At 41.0% G+C, this 18,196-nt stretch overlaps 5 protein-coding genes across 5 annotated transcripts; 1 reads left to right on the top strand and 4 right to left on the bottom strand.

Annotated features, from left to right (window-relative positions):
• Window positions 1-393: 393 nt before the first annotated feature.
• Window positions 394-4,469, bottom strand: GCK72_015848 (uncharacterized protein; the record flags this gene model as incomplete). Its single annotated transcript, XM_003094869.2, has 5 exons — window positions 394-500; window positions 1,336-1,432; window positions 2,652-2,807; window positions 4,162-4,256; window positions 4,304-4,469. The coding sequence occupies 5 exons, from the start codon at window positions 4,467-4,469 to the stop codon at window positions 394-396; spliced, it is 621 nt and encodes a 206-aa protein (XP_003094917.1).
• Window positions 4,366-6,055, top strand: GCK72_015846 (uncharacterized protein; the record flags this gene model as incomplete). Its single annotated transcript, XM_053731170.1, has 3 exons — window positions 4,366-4,518; window positions 5,180-5,537; window positions 5,613-6,055. The coding sequence occupies 3 exons, from the start codon at window positions 4,366-4,368 to the stop codon at window positions 6,053-6,055; spliced, it is 954 nt and encodes a 317-aa protein (XP_053585942.1).
• Window positions 4,880-6,040, bottom strand: GCK72_015847 (uncharacterized protein; the record flags this gene model as incomplete). Its single annotated transcript, XM_053731171.1, has 3 exons — window positions 4,880-5,151; window positions 5,203-5,932; window positions 6,014-6,040. 3 exons carry the CDS (start codon window positions 6,038-6,040, stop codon window positions 4,880-4,882), a joined length of 1,029 nt encoding a protein of 342 aa, XP_053585943.1.
• A 2,213-nt stretch (window positions 6,056-8,268) lies between the features above and the next one.
• GCK72_015845 (uncharacterized protein) lies at window positions 8,269-10,375 on the bottom strand (the record flags this gene model as incomplete). The annotated part of the gene is made up of 3 exons (XM_053731169.1): window positions 8,269-8,441; window positions 9,020-9,680; window positions 10,295-10,375. The coding sequence occupies 3 exons, from the start codon at window positions 10,373-10,375 to the stop codon at window positions 8,269-8,271; spliced, it is 915 nt and encodes a 304-aa protein (XP_053585941.1).
• A 6,463-nt stretch (window positions 10,376-16,838) lies between these two features.
• GCK72_015844 (uncharacterized protein) lies at window positions 16,839-17,947 on the bottom strand (the record flags this gene model as incomplete). The annotated part of the gene is made up of 2 exons (XM_003090939.2): window positions 16,839-17,104; window positions 17,794-17,947. 2 exons carry the CDS (start codon window positions 17,945-17,947, stop codon window positions 16,839-16,841), a joined length of 420 nt encoding a protein of 139 aa, XP_003090987.2.
• Between the last annotated feature and the right edge of the window lie 249 nt (window positions 17,948-18,196).

Genomic DNA, 18,196 nt, shown 5'->3' with positions numbered 1-18,196 from the left:
AAAAAACCCATTTTCAGCAAGTTTTTCACCGAAAAATCGCCATTTTAGGTCAATTTTCAGCTAGAAAAGTGCAAAATCGACAATTTTGTGAGTGAGTGCAACATTCCCCCAATTTCTCTCTTATCAGTTTGACCATTATTGTAATTTCAGCAAATAAAAATAAGAATAGGCAGAAAAATATCAATTCACAAGTTGTCAACTTGTCCAAATTTTTTCCAAAAAAAATTTTCCAAAAATTTCCACATTTATACTCAAAAATCGACGAGAAATCACAATTTTAAAACAGAAAAAACCACATAAAATAACAGAAAATATACAAAATCACCTCATTTTTAGTGAAAAACCAAAAAATTCAAAAAAAATTTTTTTTTGAAAATTTCAGATTTTTTCAGCTCAAGAATTGTTGAGAGCTCTCCAGAAGTAGGGATTCGCTTGGAAACGACGGGAGAATGAGTTGTACCAGGATTGGAAGGCGGTGACTGGGATGTACTCTTGGGTGCCTGGAAATTAGATTTTTGAGCGAAAAAATTGAAAAAAATGAACATTTTCCGGCTGATAATGGTCTAAAATCGATGTCTAAATGTGAAAAATGACCGTTTTCATGTTGAAAACACAAAAAAATCGTCAAAAATGGATAAAACCACTTTTTTGAGCTCGGGGACTAGTTTTCCCAAAATTTGGATTTCTAGGCCACCAGGTGGAAAACTCGGCCACGGACCACTTTCGGTGGTTTTTTTGTTGTTTTTGGGTTCTAGAAACGCTGAAAATGTCAAAAACTGACTATCTGAGCTCGGGGACTAGTTTTCCCAAAATTTGGGTTTCTAGGCCACGAGTCGGAAAACTCGGCCACGGACCAAATTCGACGTTTTTTGAGGTTTCCAATCTTTTTTTTTTACTCTAAAAGGCCTGAAGCAACTTTTTTGGCCCCGGGGACTATTTTTCTGAAATTTTGGATTTCTAGGCCACGAATCGGAAAACTCGGCCACGGACCACTTTCGGTGGTTTTTTGTTGTTTTCGGATTCTAGAAACGCTGAAAATGTCAAAAACTGACTTTCTGAGCTCGGGGACTAGTTTTCCCAAAATTTGGGTTTCTAGGCCACCAGGTGGAAAAACTCGGCCATTAGTCGAATTCGTCTGTTTTTTTCTGTTTTGAAGGTGAAAAAACCTCAAAAATGCGATTTCCAAGCGGAAAACAACTTAAAACAGTTTTTCAGTCGAAAAAATGATAAAATCACCTAAAAATTCACAATTTTCAGTCTGAAATCATGTTTTTCTCACTTAAAATCAATGAAAAACCCATATAAAAGGTAAAAACCGGCGGAAATGAAACTCACGTCCTCCAGTAGCCGGGTCGACAAGACGTTGTGTGAATGATTCGGTGTGGTTGATGAGATTTCTTATCATCTTTTCCGCAAATTCAACCAGTGTCGACTACAACAGACGATTGTGATTTATTGTATTGTATTGTATTGGATATAAAGAGGATAAGGAGTAGTAGGGGGGGGGGGGGATGGAAAAAGGCGGTTTTTGTCACCTTTGGGGGAGATTTTGAGATGGAAAAACGCTTCGGAACGTTAATTTTTGCCATTTTTAGAAAAATTTTAAGCTCCAACCGGATAGGTAGAAGTCTGGCGCACCTTCGACGCGGATTTCACTTGCTGGAAAACGCGTCAAAGGTACGCCAGAAACAGGGATTTTGCCGTTTTCAGACAATTTTGAAGCTCCAAGCAGATAGGTAGAAATTGGAAGTCTGGCGCACCTTCGACGCGGATTTCACTAGGTTTCGTGTTGAAAAAAGGCGTTAGAGGCGCGCCAGATTGTCCAAACTCTGCAGAGAAACGAAGAACTGGCGCACCTTTGGCGCTTTTTCAACAAAATTATCTGAAAATTCTCTGGCGCGCCTTTGACGTGTCTTTCTGCGCGGGGCAGAACAATTTGCAAAAACGCGCTAAAGGTGCGCCAGATATCCTGATATAGCGGAAATGAACGTGTTTTCTGTTGATTTTGAAAATTTTGAACACATTTTCTGGAAAAACGCGTCACACAGGTGCGCCAGATAGGTAGAAATTGGAAGTCTGGCGCACCTTCGACGCGGATTTCAGTTGGTTTCGTGTCGAAAAAAGGCGTCAAAGGTACGCCAGATTGGGAAATTTCACAGATTTTCGTAAGTCTGGCGCACCTTCGACGCGAATTTCACTTGGTTTCGTGTCGAAAAAAGGCGTCAAAGGTACGCCAGATTGGGAAATTTCACAGATTTTCGTAAGTCTGGCGCGCCTTTGACGCGGATTTCACTTGGTTTCGTGTTGAAAAAAGGCGTCAAAGGTACACCAGCCGATTTCCATTTATCCCATTTAAAAAAAATCCCATTTTCAGCCGATTTTTAGTCAAAAATAACTAATTTTTCGGCGTTTTCCGGCGAAATTTTCAATTTTTGTCTGGAAATTTTGATTTTTCAGCTGAAAATTGGGTTTTATATGGTGTTTCAGCAGTAAAATCTTAATTTTCAGTGAAAAAAAAAGAAAAAAAAGCCTAAAAAAACCAATTTCAGCTTCAAAATTGTCTGAAAATGGCGTCTGGACCAATTTTTGAGGAAAATTGCGATTTTTCAGTGATTTTCTGCCGATTTCCATCAAAAAAATTCCATTTTTACCTGTTGACTGGCCTGAGTACCATCGGCCGCCTGTCTTCCCTCAATAATTGATAAACTCTCTGCATTTATTCCGATTTGGGCGGAGCCACTCGAATACAATTGCATTTGTTGACCACTGTTGAACACACCGCTGTGAGAGGCATCCGATTTGTGGAGCTGGAAGTGAAAAATGCGAAAAAAAATTGGGAATTTTCAAGCAAAAATTGATAAAAATTGGGGTTTTTTCGCGAAAAATCAAGTTTTTGGAAGATTTTTAGGTGAAAAAGCGATAAAAACAGGAATTTTAATGGAAAACTGATGATTTTTATGCAAAAATTCGATATTTTAGAAGATTTTTAGGCGAAAAATTGACGTGATTGATGGAATTTTTTTTTTGAAAAAAGTATAGTTTTCGAATGAACATTTAAAATTGAATCAAAATGTGAATATGTATGATAATTTAAGCATTTTTACTCTTTTTTTTCGAAAAATTTCAAAAAAAAATTGGTAAAAATGGGTACCCATTTTTGAATCCGGGCCGACCGGGCCGGGCCGGGCCAAGAGAAATTTCGGCCCGGCCCGGCCCGGTCAAGAAAAATCTCGGCCCGGCCCGATTTTTGACAAGTCTGGTAAAAACTACTGATTTTCATTGAAAACTGCCCAATTTTGTGCAAAAAGTCGATATTTTAGAAGATTTTCAGGCGAAAAATTGATAAAAATTGGGGATTTTAAGCAAAAATCCATTTTTTGGAAGATTTTCAGGGGAAAAATCGAAAAAAAATTGCCAATTTTAATGGGAAACTGATGATTTTTTGGCGAAAAATTGATAAAAATTGGGCATTTTAAGCAAAAAAATCGAGTTTTTGGAATATTTTCGGGCAAAAAATCGATGAAAATTGCAGATTTTTGCGAAAAAATCATTCAGATGTCAAAAATCGAAGCATTGAATAGATTTTAAGCTTCAAAATGAAATTTTTGAAACTGTGAGAGGTTTTACTTGTTGAGAAATGAAGAAATTGACGATTTTAAGACGAAAATTCGAACTTTTCAGTCGATTTTCAGCTAAAAACCCATAAAAGTGTCTATTTTCAGTAGAAAAATGATTTTTTCAACCAAAAATACCGGAAAAGTTGTTTTTTGCCAAAAAATCGGGAAAAAAAGGCTTTTTGAACCAAAAAAAACGGGCAAGACGAGTTTTTAACAGAAAAACGGGATTGATCAGTAGTTTTTGGTCGAAAAATTGACTTTCTTTAGGATTTGAAGCAAAAAAATGTGCATTTTTTGAGACTTTTCGCTCAAAATGGATGAAAAACGGCATTTTCATCGTAAAAATCGATTTATAATTGGTTTTTAACCGAAAAATATGAGTTGTTAGTGAGAAAATGTCAAAAAACTGCGGAAAATGTGTTTTTTTCAGCTAGAATTCAGCGAATTCGCGAAAAATCGCTTTTTTTTCCGAAATTTTTTGAAAAAGTGTTGATTTTCGTGTTTTCAGGGTGCAAATTCTCAATTTTTCATCGAATTTCCGCACCTGTGCAACTTTAAAGATTGCACTTGGCTTCTGATTGCAAATGAATCCCAAATAGTGCCAATTTCCGCCGTCTGTCGTCGGCCAACGAATATATACTGAAAAACACTGAATTTTCAGTCAAAAATCGCAGAAAAATCCCAACCAGAACCACCAATTCCATCTGGAAACGGCTGAGCGCCGGTGAGGAAGACGACGACGTGATTGATGGAATCCGCATTGACGATTTCACACGAGAATTCTGAATCCGAGACTGGAAGCACCTCGATCGGTGTCCGTCCCGACACGATTACTCCGAAGATTCCTGACATTTTGAAAACTCCTGAAATGCAGCAAATCTGTAAAAGCTGGAAAAGATCTGTAAATATCTATCGAGTAGAAAGTTGTCAACTTTATTAAATTAAGGGTAATGATGGGAGGGTGATGAGAGGGACTTTTGGAACAAACTCTGCATTCATTCTCAACAGTTTTTGAATAGAAAAATTTGGAATAAATTATTGGGTTGATAAAAAGTTTGTGGTTGGTATGTCAAAGAAACGTTTCTGGTTATTAAGATGGAAAGATAACAAGAACGAATGTAAAACAAAGGTATACAAGAAGGGAGGCATCCTCTGGATGATGAGATAACAGAGAGAAAAGAAAGATCGATACAAAGAAGAGCAACGTGGTGAAAATGGGTGAATACAAGGAAAGAAGGGTGGAAATGACACAGGGAACGAGATTAGTAGTTTCTGTTTCCTCCTTGAGCATGAGCCCACTGCTGCGCACCGGATTGTCCTCCCCATCCGCCTTGCTGTTGAGCTGGAGCCTGTTGGCCTCCCCAGCCACCTTGCTGCGGCTGCTGTGGTCCTCCCCAGCCTCCTTGCTGCTGTTGTGGTCCTCCCCAACCGCCTTGCTGCTGTCCTCCCCATCCACCTTGGGCTTGTGGTCCGCCCCATCCTCCTTGGCCTCCGGCACCACCGCCTCCTTGTTGTCCCCATCCGCCTCCGTAGTCTGAAACTAGTTTAGAGTTAAATTCAAGAATTTGCGCCGCCTTTCACTGACTACCTCCGCCGTATCCTCCTTGACCGCCACCTCCTGGTCCTCCCCATCCTCCTGGACCTCCGCGTGGAGCTGGGCCTCCCCAGCCACCACCTCCACCGTTGTAACCTCCACGTGGTCCGTCGCGGGATCTTCCACCACGAGTCTCACGATCGCGGCTCATTTGAGCTTTGCTCATCTCGTCCTTGGAGAGTCCCTTCCTCACATCACATCGGTGTCCGTTGACCATATGAGACTTCTGGAGAACGCATTGATCGACGGAATCGTGATCGTCGAATGTGACGAATCCGAAGCCACGTGGCTTCTGGGTGGCCTTGTCGAGAATAATCTCGGACTTGGTGACGTTTCCGTACTTTGAGAAGTAGTCGGTGAGCATGTCCTCGTTGTGATCCTCCCGAACTCCGCTCACATAGAGACGCTTCGTCGACACATTCGATTCGGAGCGATTCTTGTCGTCACGTGGAACGGCACGCTTCGGATCGACAGTCTTTCCATCGATAACGTGTGGTCGTTGCTTCATAGCGGCGTCCACCTCGGCCTTGGCGGTGAAAGTGACGAATCCGAATCCACGGGATCGCTTTGTGGTTGGATCTCTCATCACAATAATGTCAGTGATCTCTCCGAATTGAGAGTAGAACTCTCTCATCAGGTCATCGGTGGTGTTCGAGGTGAGTCCTCCGACGAAAATCTTTCGGAGATTCTCTGGCTCCAAGTTTGCGTCGCCTCCTCCATTCTGCAAGAAAATCGATTAACAGGGGGAACTGGGGCCGCAAGTAGGTGTCCTACACCTAAAAAGCAAGTGAACAAACGTAACCTCAGTCTTGACTTCGACGTCCGTCATGATTCTAGTTCTTAGTAGTCGATGCGGATTGGCTAATCTTAGCTTATTTGGATGTATTAGACAGAAGACAGGCTAGTTTCACGGTAGACTACCTATCGGAATGCTATAATACTCACAAAGAGTAACGAGTTGTTGATCACTGAAATATGGTAAAAATGAATGAATATACCTGAAGCTATTTTGTTAAGAATTATATATTAAGAATAAATATAAATATGAATATAGAACACATGCACGATTGACTAGGTCGTGAAACAACGAAGAAATAGGAAGAAGTCTATTTTTAGGCGATATTTATATATTTATTCGAGAAATTACGGATAATACCAGGACTAAAACTACACGATATGCACTCCGAGTCGAACCAATCGATATACGCTGTGAAAAAGTGCGCGAAAACACGAAAAACGTACCTTTTTGGGGGAAAACGGTCGGGGGAAAATGCTCGAAAATCGGCGAAAAACGAGAGAAAATGATGACGAAAACGCACGCGACGCGGCCGATGGTGTCGCGTCGCGTGCGTTTCGTGTCGAGACCCGGCGGCGAAATGCGATGCGCCTTTAATCTATTTATATATTTTTTGCAGTTTTCGATGGATTTTTTGACGGAAAAAGTGTATGAAAAGCGGGTTTTAGTGTGAAATTTGTTGAAAAATCTGGATTTTTCGATGAAAAACGAGCAAAATGAGTGTAAAACCCGTAATTTTGGTTAGATTTCCGAGAAAATCGATGGTTTTGAGCCGATATTCGATATGTGTTTATTAAAGATAGGAAAATTGCATGAAAAAGTATTTTAAAGTAAAATTGATCAATAATTTTTGGTTTCGGGACGAAAAATAAGAAAATTGAGTATAAGACAAGTGATTTTTATTAAATTTATAACAATTTTCGTCGAAAAATATTTTTTTTAGTGAAAAAAACATTTTTCGTGTATTTTACTGGATTTTGAGTGATTTTTAATTGATTTTCCAGATTTTCGAAGGTTTTCAACAGTTTTAACGACAGAATAACGGATGTAGGGACCCATGCAATGCGCCTTGAATCTATTTATCTATTTTTTGCAGTTTTCAACGGATTTTTGACGGAAAAAATGGATGAAAATGGGTTTTAGTGTGATATTTGTTGAAAATTCGAATTTTTCCGTGAGAAACGAGCAAAATGAGTGTAAAACCCGTGATTTTGGTTGAATTTTCGAGAAAATCGATGGTTGGAAGCCAAAAATTCATTTTTGCAGTTTTTTGTGGAATTTTTGGCAGAAAAAATGAATTTTAAAGAGAGGGAGAGCAAATCAGTGGAGAGTACTGTTCAAATGGCTCAAAATTCGCAGAATTTCGACGGATTTCAGTTATTTTCAGCTGGAAAATATAAATTTCGGCGGAAAATCCCTCGATTTTCTCGAAAAATTCAAAAATTTTCAACTAATTTTACTCAAAAACGCATTTTCCTTCACTTTTTCCGTCAAAAATCCATAGAAAACTGCAAAAATGGATAAAAGGCGCATTTCGGGTCTCAACATTGGTTATTCTGTCGTTATAACTGTTGAAAATCTTCTAAAATCTAGAAAATCGATAAAAATCACTGAAAAACTAGTGAAATTATCGAAAAAGTAGTTTTTCCGCTCAAAAAATCAATTTTCGTCGAAAAAATTAAAAATTGAATAAAAATCACTGTTCTTGTACTCATTTTTCTCATTTTTCGTCCAAGAATCACAAATTCTTGCCTAAAACTACTTTTAAACACTTTTGAATGCAATTTATCCAATCTGTAATGAACACATATCCAATTTCTTCTCAAAAACATCGTTTTTCTCGGAAATCCAACCAAATTTACGGATTTTACACTCATTTCTCTTGTTTCACACCGAAAAATCCAGATTTTTCATTGAATTTCACTCTAAAACCCATTTTTATCCACTTTTTCCGTCGAAATCCATTGAAAACTACAAAAATGGCCTAAGTTTCCAAGTTTTGGTATTCTAGGCCACCATTGGCTTTGAATGGAATTTTGAATAAACGGCATCATGAAAACTGGTTAAGAAAACTAGTTTTTTATCAAGTTTTTGAAGAATCGAGCGAAAAAATTTTCACTTTTCTTAGCCGATTTTTGCGCTGAAAAGTCCAAACAACACTATTACATCCGAAAAAATAAATTTATTCGAGCAATTTCCATGGCAAGAAAATGTCCAGAAGAAAGAAAAAAGAGGCGATAAATAAATTAAAAGCGTCGCGATTAACGGCGAGTTCCGTCCTCGAAGAAGATTCCTCCGTCGATGGCGCAATATTTTGGACAGATTCCACGCTCTCCTGGTGTTCCTGGTGGTCCGACTGGTCCTGGTTGTCCTGGGTTTCCGTCGGCTCCTGGCTTTCCGTCTGGTCCTGGTGGTCCCTTTGGTCCAGGTTGTCCTGAAAATTTTTTGGGTTTTTTGAGAGAAAAATTGGGAAAATTGGAGTGATAGGCTTTCGAAAAGTGTCTAGTTGGATTCAGCTCGTTGAGACGGTTCAGAAAAGTATAATCATGGCATGGTTCTGAGCAAATTGGGTCTCGACGCGAAAACTACATTAGGACGCTATGGATTACGGTAGTTTTCGTGGTGAGACCCAAAGTCGTCAGAACCTAGGCTTGTGGGTACTTTTCTGAAAGCTCTCAAAGAGCTGATCACGACTAGACTAGTTTCAGAAGCTCAAGTTTTCAAATTCTGGAATTTTGATCCGAATTTGTTTCAACATACATCTAAAACTTTCGAAAATACCAATTTCGTGTTCAGCTCGCTGAGACCTTTCAGAAAAGTACCCACACGCCATTGTTTGAAGTGATTTGGGTCTCGACGCGAATATACGAAAACTACAGTAACCCTAATACGGTAGTTTTCGTGGTGAGACCCAAAGTCGTCAGAACCTAGACGTGTGGGTACTTTTCTGAAAGCTCTCAGCGAGCTGAGAACGATGGTAACATTTTCAAAGCGATTTGATGGAATAGTTACCTGGAGTTCCGTCGTTTCCTGGCTGTCCGGATGGTCCTGGTGGTCCAACTGGTCCTGGCTCTCCGGTCTGTCCTGGCTCTCCCTTCTGCACTGGCTCACAGACGGCTGGAAGTCCTTCGTCTCCTGGTGCTCCTGGTGCTCCTGGCTTTCCTGGTGCTCCGTTTGGTCCCTTTGGTCCTTGCTCTCCTGGCGCGGCGTCAGATCCTGGTTGTCCTGGTGCTCCGGCCTCTCCCTTATCTCCTTGATCTCCTGGAAGTCCTGGGGCTCCTGGTGGTCCTTGTGGGCATGGTTTGCATGGTGGTGGGGTGACCTCCTCGCACGGCTTTTGTGGTGCCTTTCCTGGATTTCCTGGGAATCCTGGTGCTCCCGGCTTTCCTGGACGTCCTGGCTTTCCTGGGGCTCCTGGTGCTCCTTGTGGTCCTGGCTGGCAACATCCCTCGCATCCCGAGTCGAAGTTTGGTCCGTTTCCGGCGGCGGCGTCGTCACGGCCGTAACGGACGGCACGGGCGGTACGGTTGGATGAGGAGGCGGCGTCGGCGCGGAGATGGTGCACATCGGCCCACACGTCCTTCATCGATCCCTTGCAGGTGAGCGCCTCGTTGTGGAGTTGACGACGAACGGTGTGCACATAGTTGTAGACGATTGGAAGAGTGATGCAGACCTGGAAAATTAGGAGTTTTTAGCTAGGTTGGGGGCTGAATCCTTCTGAAAATGTCATATTCGTGTTCAGCTCGTTGAGACGGTTCGAAAGAGTATAATCATGATGGGGTTTGAAGCGAATTGGGTCTCGACGCGAAAACTACAGTAACCCGTATTTCCGGATTACTGTAGTTTTCGTGGTAAGACCCAAAATCGTCAGAACCTAGACTTGTGGGTACTTTTCTGAAAGCTCTCGACGAGCTGAACAGGACTGGACTAGTTTTAGAAGCTCGAGCTCGAGTTTTGATCCAAATTCGTTTGAATTGTATCCAAACCCTCCAAAAATGTCATATTCATCTTCAGCACGTTTAGAGCTTTCACAAAAGTACCCACAAGCCCAGATTCTGACAACTTTGGGTCCCACCACGAAAACTACAGTAACCCGTCGTAAATCGTGTCGAGACCCAAATTGCTCAGAATATAGGCTTGTGGGTATTTTTCTGAAAGCTCTCGACGAGCTGAATGTGATTATGATGTTTTAAAGAAGATTTGATGGAAATTAAAAATTTTTTGGGTTGAAATGATGAAAAAAATTTCGAAAAAAATTTTTTTTTGAAAAAGTAAAAAAAAACTAACCGAAAGGACGGCAATCACGGAGAAAACAACAGCCGAATAGGCGACGAAGCGGTAAGCCTTGATTTTAGTGTCAATGTCCATGGCGGTAAGCACACTTCCCCTTACCTCTGCCCATCACTCCCTTTTATACGAAACGCGTCGCCCCACCCTGCTCGCTTATCCGATCCGAACGGGCTTTCGCGATTCGGGCGGTACATTTCGCCCGTGGCTTAGACGGTTTTCGGGTTGGTGCGGGAGACGAGGAGGGAAAGGTTGTCGTCGTTCAAGTTTTTCGCGTGCGCCGTGTGACGAAAAGAAGATAGAAAAGGGGGAACTGATTGAATAGGTGGTCATAAGTCAAACTAACGAATATCGGGACAATTTGAAAAAGCAATTTCTGAAAAAAAAACTTTCTCAAAAAAAAAATCTGAAAATCTGCAATTTCCACAATTATCTATATGAAAAACTCTATTGTTTTACATTTTTCACATTTCTCCGCCCTCAGAACCTCGAAAACCATCAAAAACCCATCGATTTATACCTCTCCCTTTCCAAAACCCCATTTTTCTTCAAATAATGGCTTGTGGCCTAACTTTCCCCTCTGGTGGCCTAGGAATTCATTCTAGGCCGTCGATAACTGTACAGTCGGATTCAGTGAATGAAGAGCTTTCAGAAAAGTATAATCATGCCCTGGTTTGAAGCGATTTGGGTCTCGACACGATTTACGGCGGGGTACTGTAGTTTTCGTGGTGGGACCCAAGTTGCACGGAACTGGGGCGTGTGGGTACTTTTCTGAAAGCTCTCGTCGCGCTGATTTTGACTGTATTGTCTGTCTGTCGATCCGGATGTCCAGAATTAGTTAATACCTAAATAATACCTTAATACTTTAAGTGTCCGTCTTTTCAGCGTTGTCTGCTAAAAAATAACCTCAAAAAACTCGATTTTGTTTCATTTTTCCTGTTTTTTCTTTCCATCAAAATTCCCAAATTTTTCCCATCAAAAACACTCCAGACACCCTCTAAACCCACCCGGACCGCTTTCCCTGTCAAATCAAAAAAAGTAAAAAACAATTCCGTCGAGCCGGATTCGAACCAGCGACCTAAGGATACCCACTGACACTACAGTCCTCCGCTCTACCAACTGAGCTATCGACGGCACGGAAGTCTACCGCCGCCGAGGGCATAGAGGAGAGTGCGGCGGCGAGAGGGTAGCGGCGGGCGTGCTGTGATAAGAGAAGTGATATCTGGGGCGTCATTGACGCGTTTTGGGTCAAAAAACCTCATTTTTTATCGAAAAACCATGTAAAAATATGGTTTTTATAGTAAAAATCATGGAAAATCATCAAAAATCATCAAAAATCGCCGAAATTTTTTCCGAATTTTTTTTCTCCCTTTGTCATTTTCCACTCTATACTGATGATTCATGTGTAATTTGTGTTTGCTAACTTGAATTGTCAATTTCTGAAAAAATAAGAAAAGAAATAATTATTTGCCATCGAGAGGGGACACCACTTCACAGGAAACGTACACGAAAAAGGTCATTGAGATGGAAGGCAGAATGGAACAATTTTCAATACAATATGTGTATTAATACACATTTTTTTAAATTGGGAAATATTTGATTTCTGAAAAAAATTTTTTTTTTTTAAATTTTTCGAAAAAAATTTTTTCTCAAAAAAGTTTCAAAATCTGAAATTTTCAGTTTTCGCACCTAGAACCGCTATAGATGTCAGAACTCAAATTTATACAACTTATACCTAGATATGTATACAACTAAATTATTAGAAGATGTGAGAATTAGTAGACATTTAAAAAAGTAAAAAAAAAAAAAATTTCGAAAATTTTTTTTCCATTTTTTTTCCAAATTTGTTCTCCTTTCTCACCCAGTGCTTAAACCCCTCTTGGAACATGTCTAAATCCGTCATAGCCCTCGTAACCACCATTTCTCCTTTTATGACAGCATCCATTTCTATTCAAATTGCGTATTCCTCCCCCCTCTTCAAATGAAACCGGCCACCGAATAGGACAACGACGACGCAATTATTCCGTGTAACCATATACGAAAACCGGCCACAATTGCCCGGAGAAAGTTTCCTTTTTTTTAAGAAAAAAAATTTCAAAAAAATTTTTTTTTTCGGACAATGAAAAATTTATTTTGAATCCACTTAAAACCATCAAAACCGAAATTAGCGACGAGTACCGTCCTCGAAGAAGACACCTCCATCGATGGCGCAATATTTTGGACAGATTCCACGTTCTCCTGGTGATCCTGGTGGTCCCGCTGGTCCGGGGGCGCCTGGGTTTCCGTCGGCTCCTGGTTGACCGTCTGGACCGTTTGGTCCCTTTGGTCCCGGTTGTCCTGAAATAAGAATTCGTATTAATTAAGGCTTCAAGCACGCAAAAATGTGTAAAACCTAGAAAAAATTTGAAAAAACTCAAAAAATCCGACTGAAAACCATTGAAATAGAGAGGTGGCCGAGTTTTTGAGATCTGGTGGCCGAGTTTTGGATACTAGGCCGTCGAAAATAATTTAGTTGGATCCAGCACGTTGAGAGCTTTCATAAAAGTACCCACAAGCCTAGGTTCTATACGATTTGGGTCTCGACGCGAAAACTACAGTAACCCGTGGTTTTCGTGTCGAGACCCAAAAACGTCAGAATGTGGGCTTGTGGGTACTTTTCTGAAAGCTCTCGTTTTGCTGATTCTGAATATGTAATTTTCATGGGGCTTGTACCGAAATAAGTCGAGTTATGCTAAAAAGTGGATTTTAGAGCTTTTCGACAATTTTTGAAAATTTTCGAAAATCCATTACTTGGTGAATTTTGAGGGTTTTCAGTCGTTTTAAAGCAGAAAATAAGAAAACCAAGTAAGACTTTCTATGAAAATTAAATTGAACCGATTTCAGACACTCTACGTGCTGAAAATCCGATTTTCAGCTTTTTCAGCGAAAAATACAAAATTTCTGAAGTTTTTCTTATTTTTCATGTTACTTGTAGATTCAGCTTGCCGAGAGCTTTCATAAAAGTACCCACAAGCCTATGCAGGGTCTCGACACGATTTACGGCGGGTTACTGTAGTTTTCGTGGCGAGACCCAGTTTTTTCAGAACCTATGCTTGTGGGTACTTTTCTGAAAGCTCTCAACGAGCTGAAAACGGTGGTAACAATTTCAAGGCTCACCTGGCGATCCATCGGCTCCTGGCTGTCCTGGTGGTCCTGGTGGTCCTTGTGGTCCGCTCTCTCCCGGTGGTCCAGGCTCCCCAGGAATAAGTGGCTCGCTCTGAGCCGGCACTCCCGGCTCCCCAGGTGTTCCAGGTGCTCCTGGAGCCCCTGGTGGTCCTGGCGGTCCCTTCGGTCCGGGTTCCCCTGGCGCGGCGTCTTGTCCCGGTAGCCCTGGGGATCCTGGCTCCCCAGAGTCTCCTGGTGGTCCCGGTGGTCCTGGTGGGCCGGGTGGTCCTTGTGGACACGGTTTGCATGGTGGTGGTGTGATGGGTTCGCACGGTTGCTGTGGTGGCCGTCCTGGATTTCCTGGGAGACCTGGGGCTCCAGGTTTTCCGGGCCGTCCGGGTTTACCGGGTGTACCCGCTGGTCCAGGTGGTCCGGGAAGACAGCACGACTCGCAGGAACCGGATTGAGCCGAGCCGCCGGTGACCGCCGCGTCATTGTACGCTTGACGGGCGGTACGATTGCTGTTTGGAAGGGATTTTAGCGCGTGAACCTCGTTCCAAATGTCCTTGGCGGAGCCCTTGCAGAAGGTGATCTCGTTGTGCATGGTACGCTTTACGTGGTGCACGTAGTTGTAGACCATTGGTAGGGTGACACAGACCTAAAATTTTTTTTAGAAATTTACAAAATTGGAAGTTTTTCTTTAGGAACTGAGATTCATGAAAAATGAATATAAAATTTGGATTCAGCGCGTCAAGAGCTTTCAGAAAAGTACCCACAAGCCTATATTCCGATCACTTTGGGTCCCACCACGAAAACTACAGTAACCCGCCGTAAATCGTGTCGAGACCCAAAGTGATCGGAATCTAGGCTTGTGGGTACTTTTCTGAATCCTCTCTACGAGCTGAATTCGAATATCACATTTATTTTGAGATTGGGGGACTTTGTTAGGCCACCAACCACACAAACTACAGTAACCCGGAGGGTGGGACCCTACATAGGCTTTTGGGTACTTTTCTGAAAAGTCTCATTGCGCTGATTTTGAATATATAGTTTTTAAAAAACTTGTGTTGAAACTAGTCGAGTTATGCTGAAAAGGAGGTTTTCGGATTTTTCGAAAATTTTCGAAAATCGGATTTTCAGTGAAAAATAAGAAATTTTCCAAACCTAGGAAATTTGTATTGTCATTTTCAGATTCACCGCGTTGCGAGCTTTCAAAAAAGTATAATCATGCCTAGGTTCTGACAAAGTTGGGTCTCACCACGAAAACAGCCCCACCCGGGATACTGTAGTTTTCGCGTCGAGACCCAAATCGCGTCAAATCTAGGCATGATTATACTTTTCTGAACCGCCTCGACAAGCTGAACACGTCTAGCACATTTATTTTAAGACTACACTTTTCAGAAAAAAGTTACAACCCAAAAACTCACCGATATCACCGCAACCACTGAAAAAGCGACAGCCGAGTAGGCGACAAAGCGATACGCCTTGATGCGTGTTTCCAAATCCATTGTTAGAAATGGATAGTTGGTTTCAAGTACGTCCCCCTCGACGTCTTTTATAGTACTCAGCTTAGGCTCCGCCCACTTTTTTCTTTTTTCCGTCGGCGGCAGCGGCGTCCTTGTCGAATTGTATATTCAATGAGATGGGCGGATGGGGAGAGGAATTGGGCAATTTGGACGGTTTGAATTGTGAAAAAGTTAGGAAATGAGATGCGGTGATTAGCTATTCGGATGCATGTACTATTAGCAGACAGGTTTCCTCCGTTTGATTAGCATGGGAATGTCTGTCTGTGTGTCCAATTCTTATGTCCGGATGTCCGCACAGATTTTGTTTGTTTGGACCCTTGATTGATTCATGTAGATATCAGACACCCCAGATGCCTTAAAAACGGAAAATGTTTTATTTTTCAAAAAAAAAAATTGTTGATCTACATCTTCAAACCGCTATAACTTCTGATCCTTTATAGCTACTTAAAAGTTGTAAATTGCAAAAATGTAGCAAATTTTGTGTAGATCATTTTTCTAGTTGACAACTTTTTGATAGCTGTTAAGGTTTTAGAAGTATACCGGTTAGCATGTAAAAATCTCGAAAATTGCAGATTTTTTACGATTTAGTTTGTTTTTTTCTTCCAGAACTAATTTTTTGGATTTCAAATACAATTTTCTTTTTCAGCTTGTTGAGAGCTTTCAGAAAAGTCTAATCACGCATAGGTTTGGAAAATTTTTCAAAATTGTATATTTTTGGCTGAAAATGGCTGAAAATCTCATTTTCAGCATGCAAATTTGTTCAATTTTGTTTCATGATCAGTCCCACTTGTTTTTCATATTTTCCATCTCAGATCGAGTTGAAAACGTCAAAATTCACATAATTAGGGATTTTCGAAAATTTTCAAAAATTTTCGAAAAATCCTAAATACAACTTTTCAGCATAACTCGACTAATTTTGGCCCAAGCTTCATGAAAACTATATATTCAGAATCAGCACAGAAAGAGCTTTCAGAAAAGTATAATCATGCCAACATTCCGATCACTTTGGGTCCCACCACGAAAACCGGTCGTCAGGGTTACTGTAGTTTTCGTGGTGGGACCCAAAGTAATCGGAATGTAGCCTTGTGGGTACTTTTCTGAAGGCTCTTGTTTCGCTGAATCCAACAAGACTATTTTCAGCAGCCTAGAATCCCAAACTAGGCCACCGGGTCTCAAAATGATGGTTTAAAAAAAAATTTTGACACCTTTTTCATCAAATTCATTTCCATCAAATTTTTGTTATTCGCACCTGTCACAAACAAACCAATTTCACTATTCAAAAGACGTCCTTTCTCACAAAAGTCCAATTCATCACCGTCATCCCCGTGTATACCAGTCCCCTAGGCGCCCCCCTGTGCTGCGCCAGTTCCCGTCTCCCACAGTAAGAAGCTTTTGCCTTTTTCGAATAAAAAAGAGAGAAATATGCAAAAATATGGTTCTGGTTTTTTTAACATATATTTCATTGTATTCAAAAAGATGACGGAACGGATTATAGTGTGAAATATCAATATGAACTATTTTTGGCAAACATAACTTAGTTTTTGAGACTCGGTGGCCTAGTTTGGGATTCTAGGCTGTTAAAAATAATCTAGCTGGATTCAGGACGTTGAGAGCTTTCAGAAAAGTACCCACAAGCCTAAGTTTGGAGTGATTTGGGTCTCGACGCGAAAACTACAGTAACCCGCCGTAAATCGTGTCGAGACCCAAATTGTTCAGAACCTAAGCATGTGGGTGCTTTTCTGAAAGCTCCCGAGGTGCTGAATCTGAAAATGATAATTTGAAGCTACAAGATCTTAATTTCAATAAAAATAAATAAATTTTTATATAATTTTCTTATAATAAGCAAGCATTTTTTCCACAAAAGAAAAAGTTCTTCAATTCAAGCAATCAGTAGTAGTTCCAGTGTACTTATTCGCCAAATTGAGTGTCCCAATATCGTAAGTTCTCTCCGGTGTGTATCCCCAAGTGATGTAGTCGTCCGGAATCGTGATCCCAATTTTCTTATAGCACAATCCACCGTAGTTACACTTGTGATACAAGTTCACTTTTGGGTCGATTGTCGAGATTTCCCGCTTTCTTCCCGAGATCACAAACATTCCGTTCATATCCGTGTAGACTTCGGCCATTTTTCGATCGAGGACTGCAAAAAATTGATTGTGACCGAATTTTTGGATGCTGGTGGCCTAGGGTTTGCTTCAAATCGCTTGAAAACAAAATATTCAGAATCGGTGAGATGAGAGCTTTCAGAAAAGTACCCCCAAGCCTACATTCCGATCAATTTGGGTCCCACCACGAAAACTACAGTACCCCGCCGTAAATCGTGTCGAGACTCAAAACCCCAAAATAGGCATGTGGGTACTTTTTTGAAAGCTCTTAACACGGAGAGTCTGAATATTCGACTCAAATTTTCAAAAAATTAGATTTCATTGCAAAAACCAGACATTTTTCAGTTTTTGACTTTTTTCGCTGCGAGACCCGACCCAAAAAAATTTTCAATATAATTTTTGGATTCAGCACGCTGGGACGGTCCAAAAAAGTACCCACAAGCCTAGGTTTGGAGTGATTTGGGTCTCGACGCGAAAACTACAGTAACCCGCCGTAAATCGTGTCGAGACCCGAATCTCTCAGAATATAGGCTTGTGGGTACTTTTCTGAAAGCTCTCGGCGAGCTGAATCTCACTATGTTAATTTCAAAATTTTTGGGGAAAATCCTAGGCCACCAGTGGGGGAAAGGTAGGCCATGAAGTGAAATAAACGGTTTTTCCCCGATTTTCACCGATTTTCACCAATTTTTATCAAATTTTCCCGATTTTCACCCAGAAAACTCACAAAATTCTTTCTCATACATCTTGACCTTCACACCAGCAGCCGGCCGTCCATCACAAATGAGTCGTCCACTAACGGCGACACTCTGAAGACGTCCGACACCAAGAAGGCCGTGGACGGAGCAAAAAATGATGGTAGAGAATAGAAGAAGTTGCATTGGAACGTGTTGCATCTGCATATTGTATAATATAGGTGTAGATCATAACAGAAAGTGGGCGGAGCCTAGATAAGATAACCCGTCCGGGGGGTCAGAAGACGGAGATAAGATAGGTATAACGGTTTTGGGGTGGAAAATTGATTTTTGGAGTGGAAAATGTGTAGAAATGGATAAAATTTGAATTTTTTCTAAAAAAGTTGAAAAAAAATTTTCGAAAAAAAATTTTTTTTTTCCAAAATTTTTTTGTCA

The sequence above is a fragment of the Caenorhabditis remanei genome, chromosome IV (assembly GCF_010183535.1).
Source record: "Caenorhabditis remanei strain PX506 chromosome IV, whole genome shotgun sequence".
Taxonomy (NCBI): domain Eukaryota; kingdom Metazoa; phylum Nematoda; class Chromadorea; order Rhabditida; family Rhabditidae; genus Caenorhabditis; species Caenorhabditis remanei.
The sequence above is the reverse complement of the archived record's forward strand: the minus strand, read 5'-3'. Positions and strand labels throughout refer to the sequence as shown.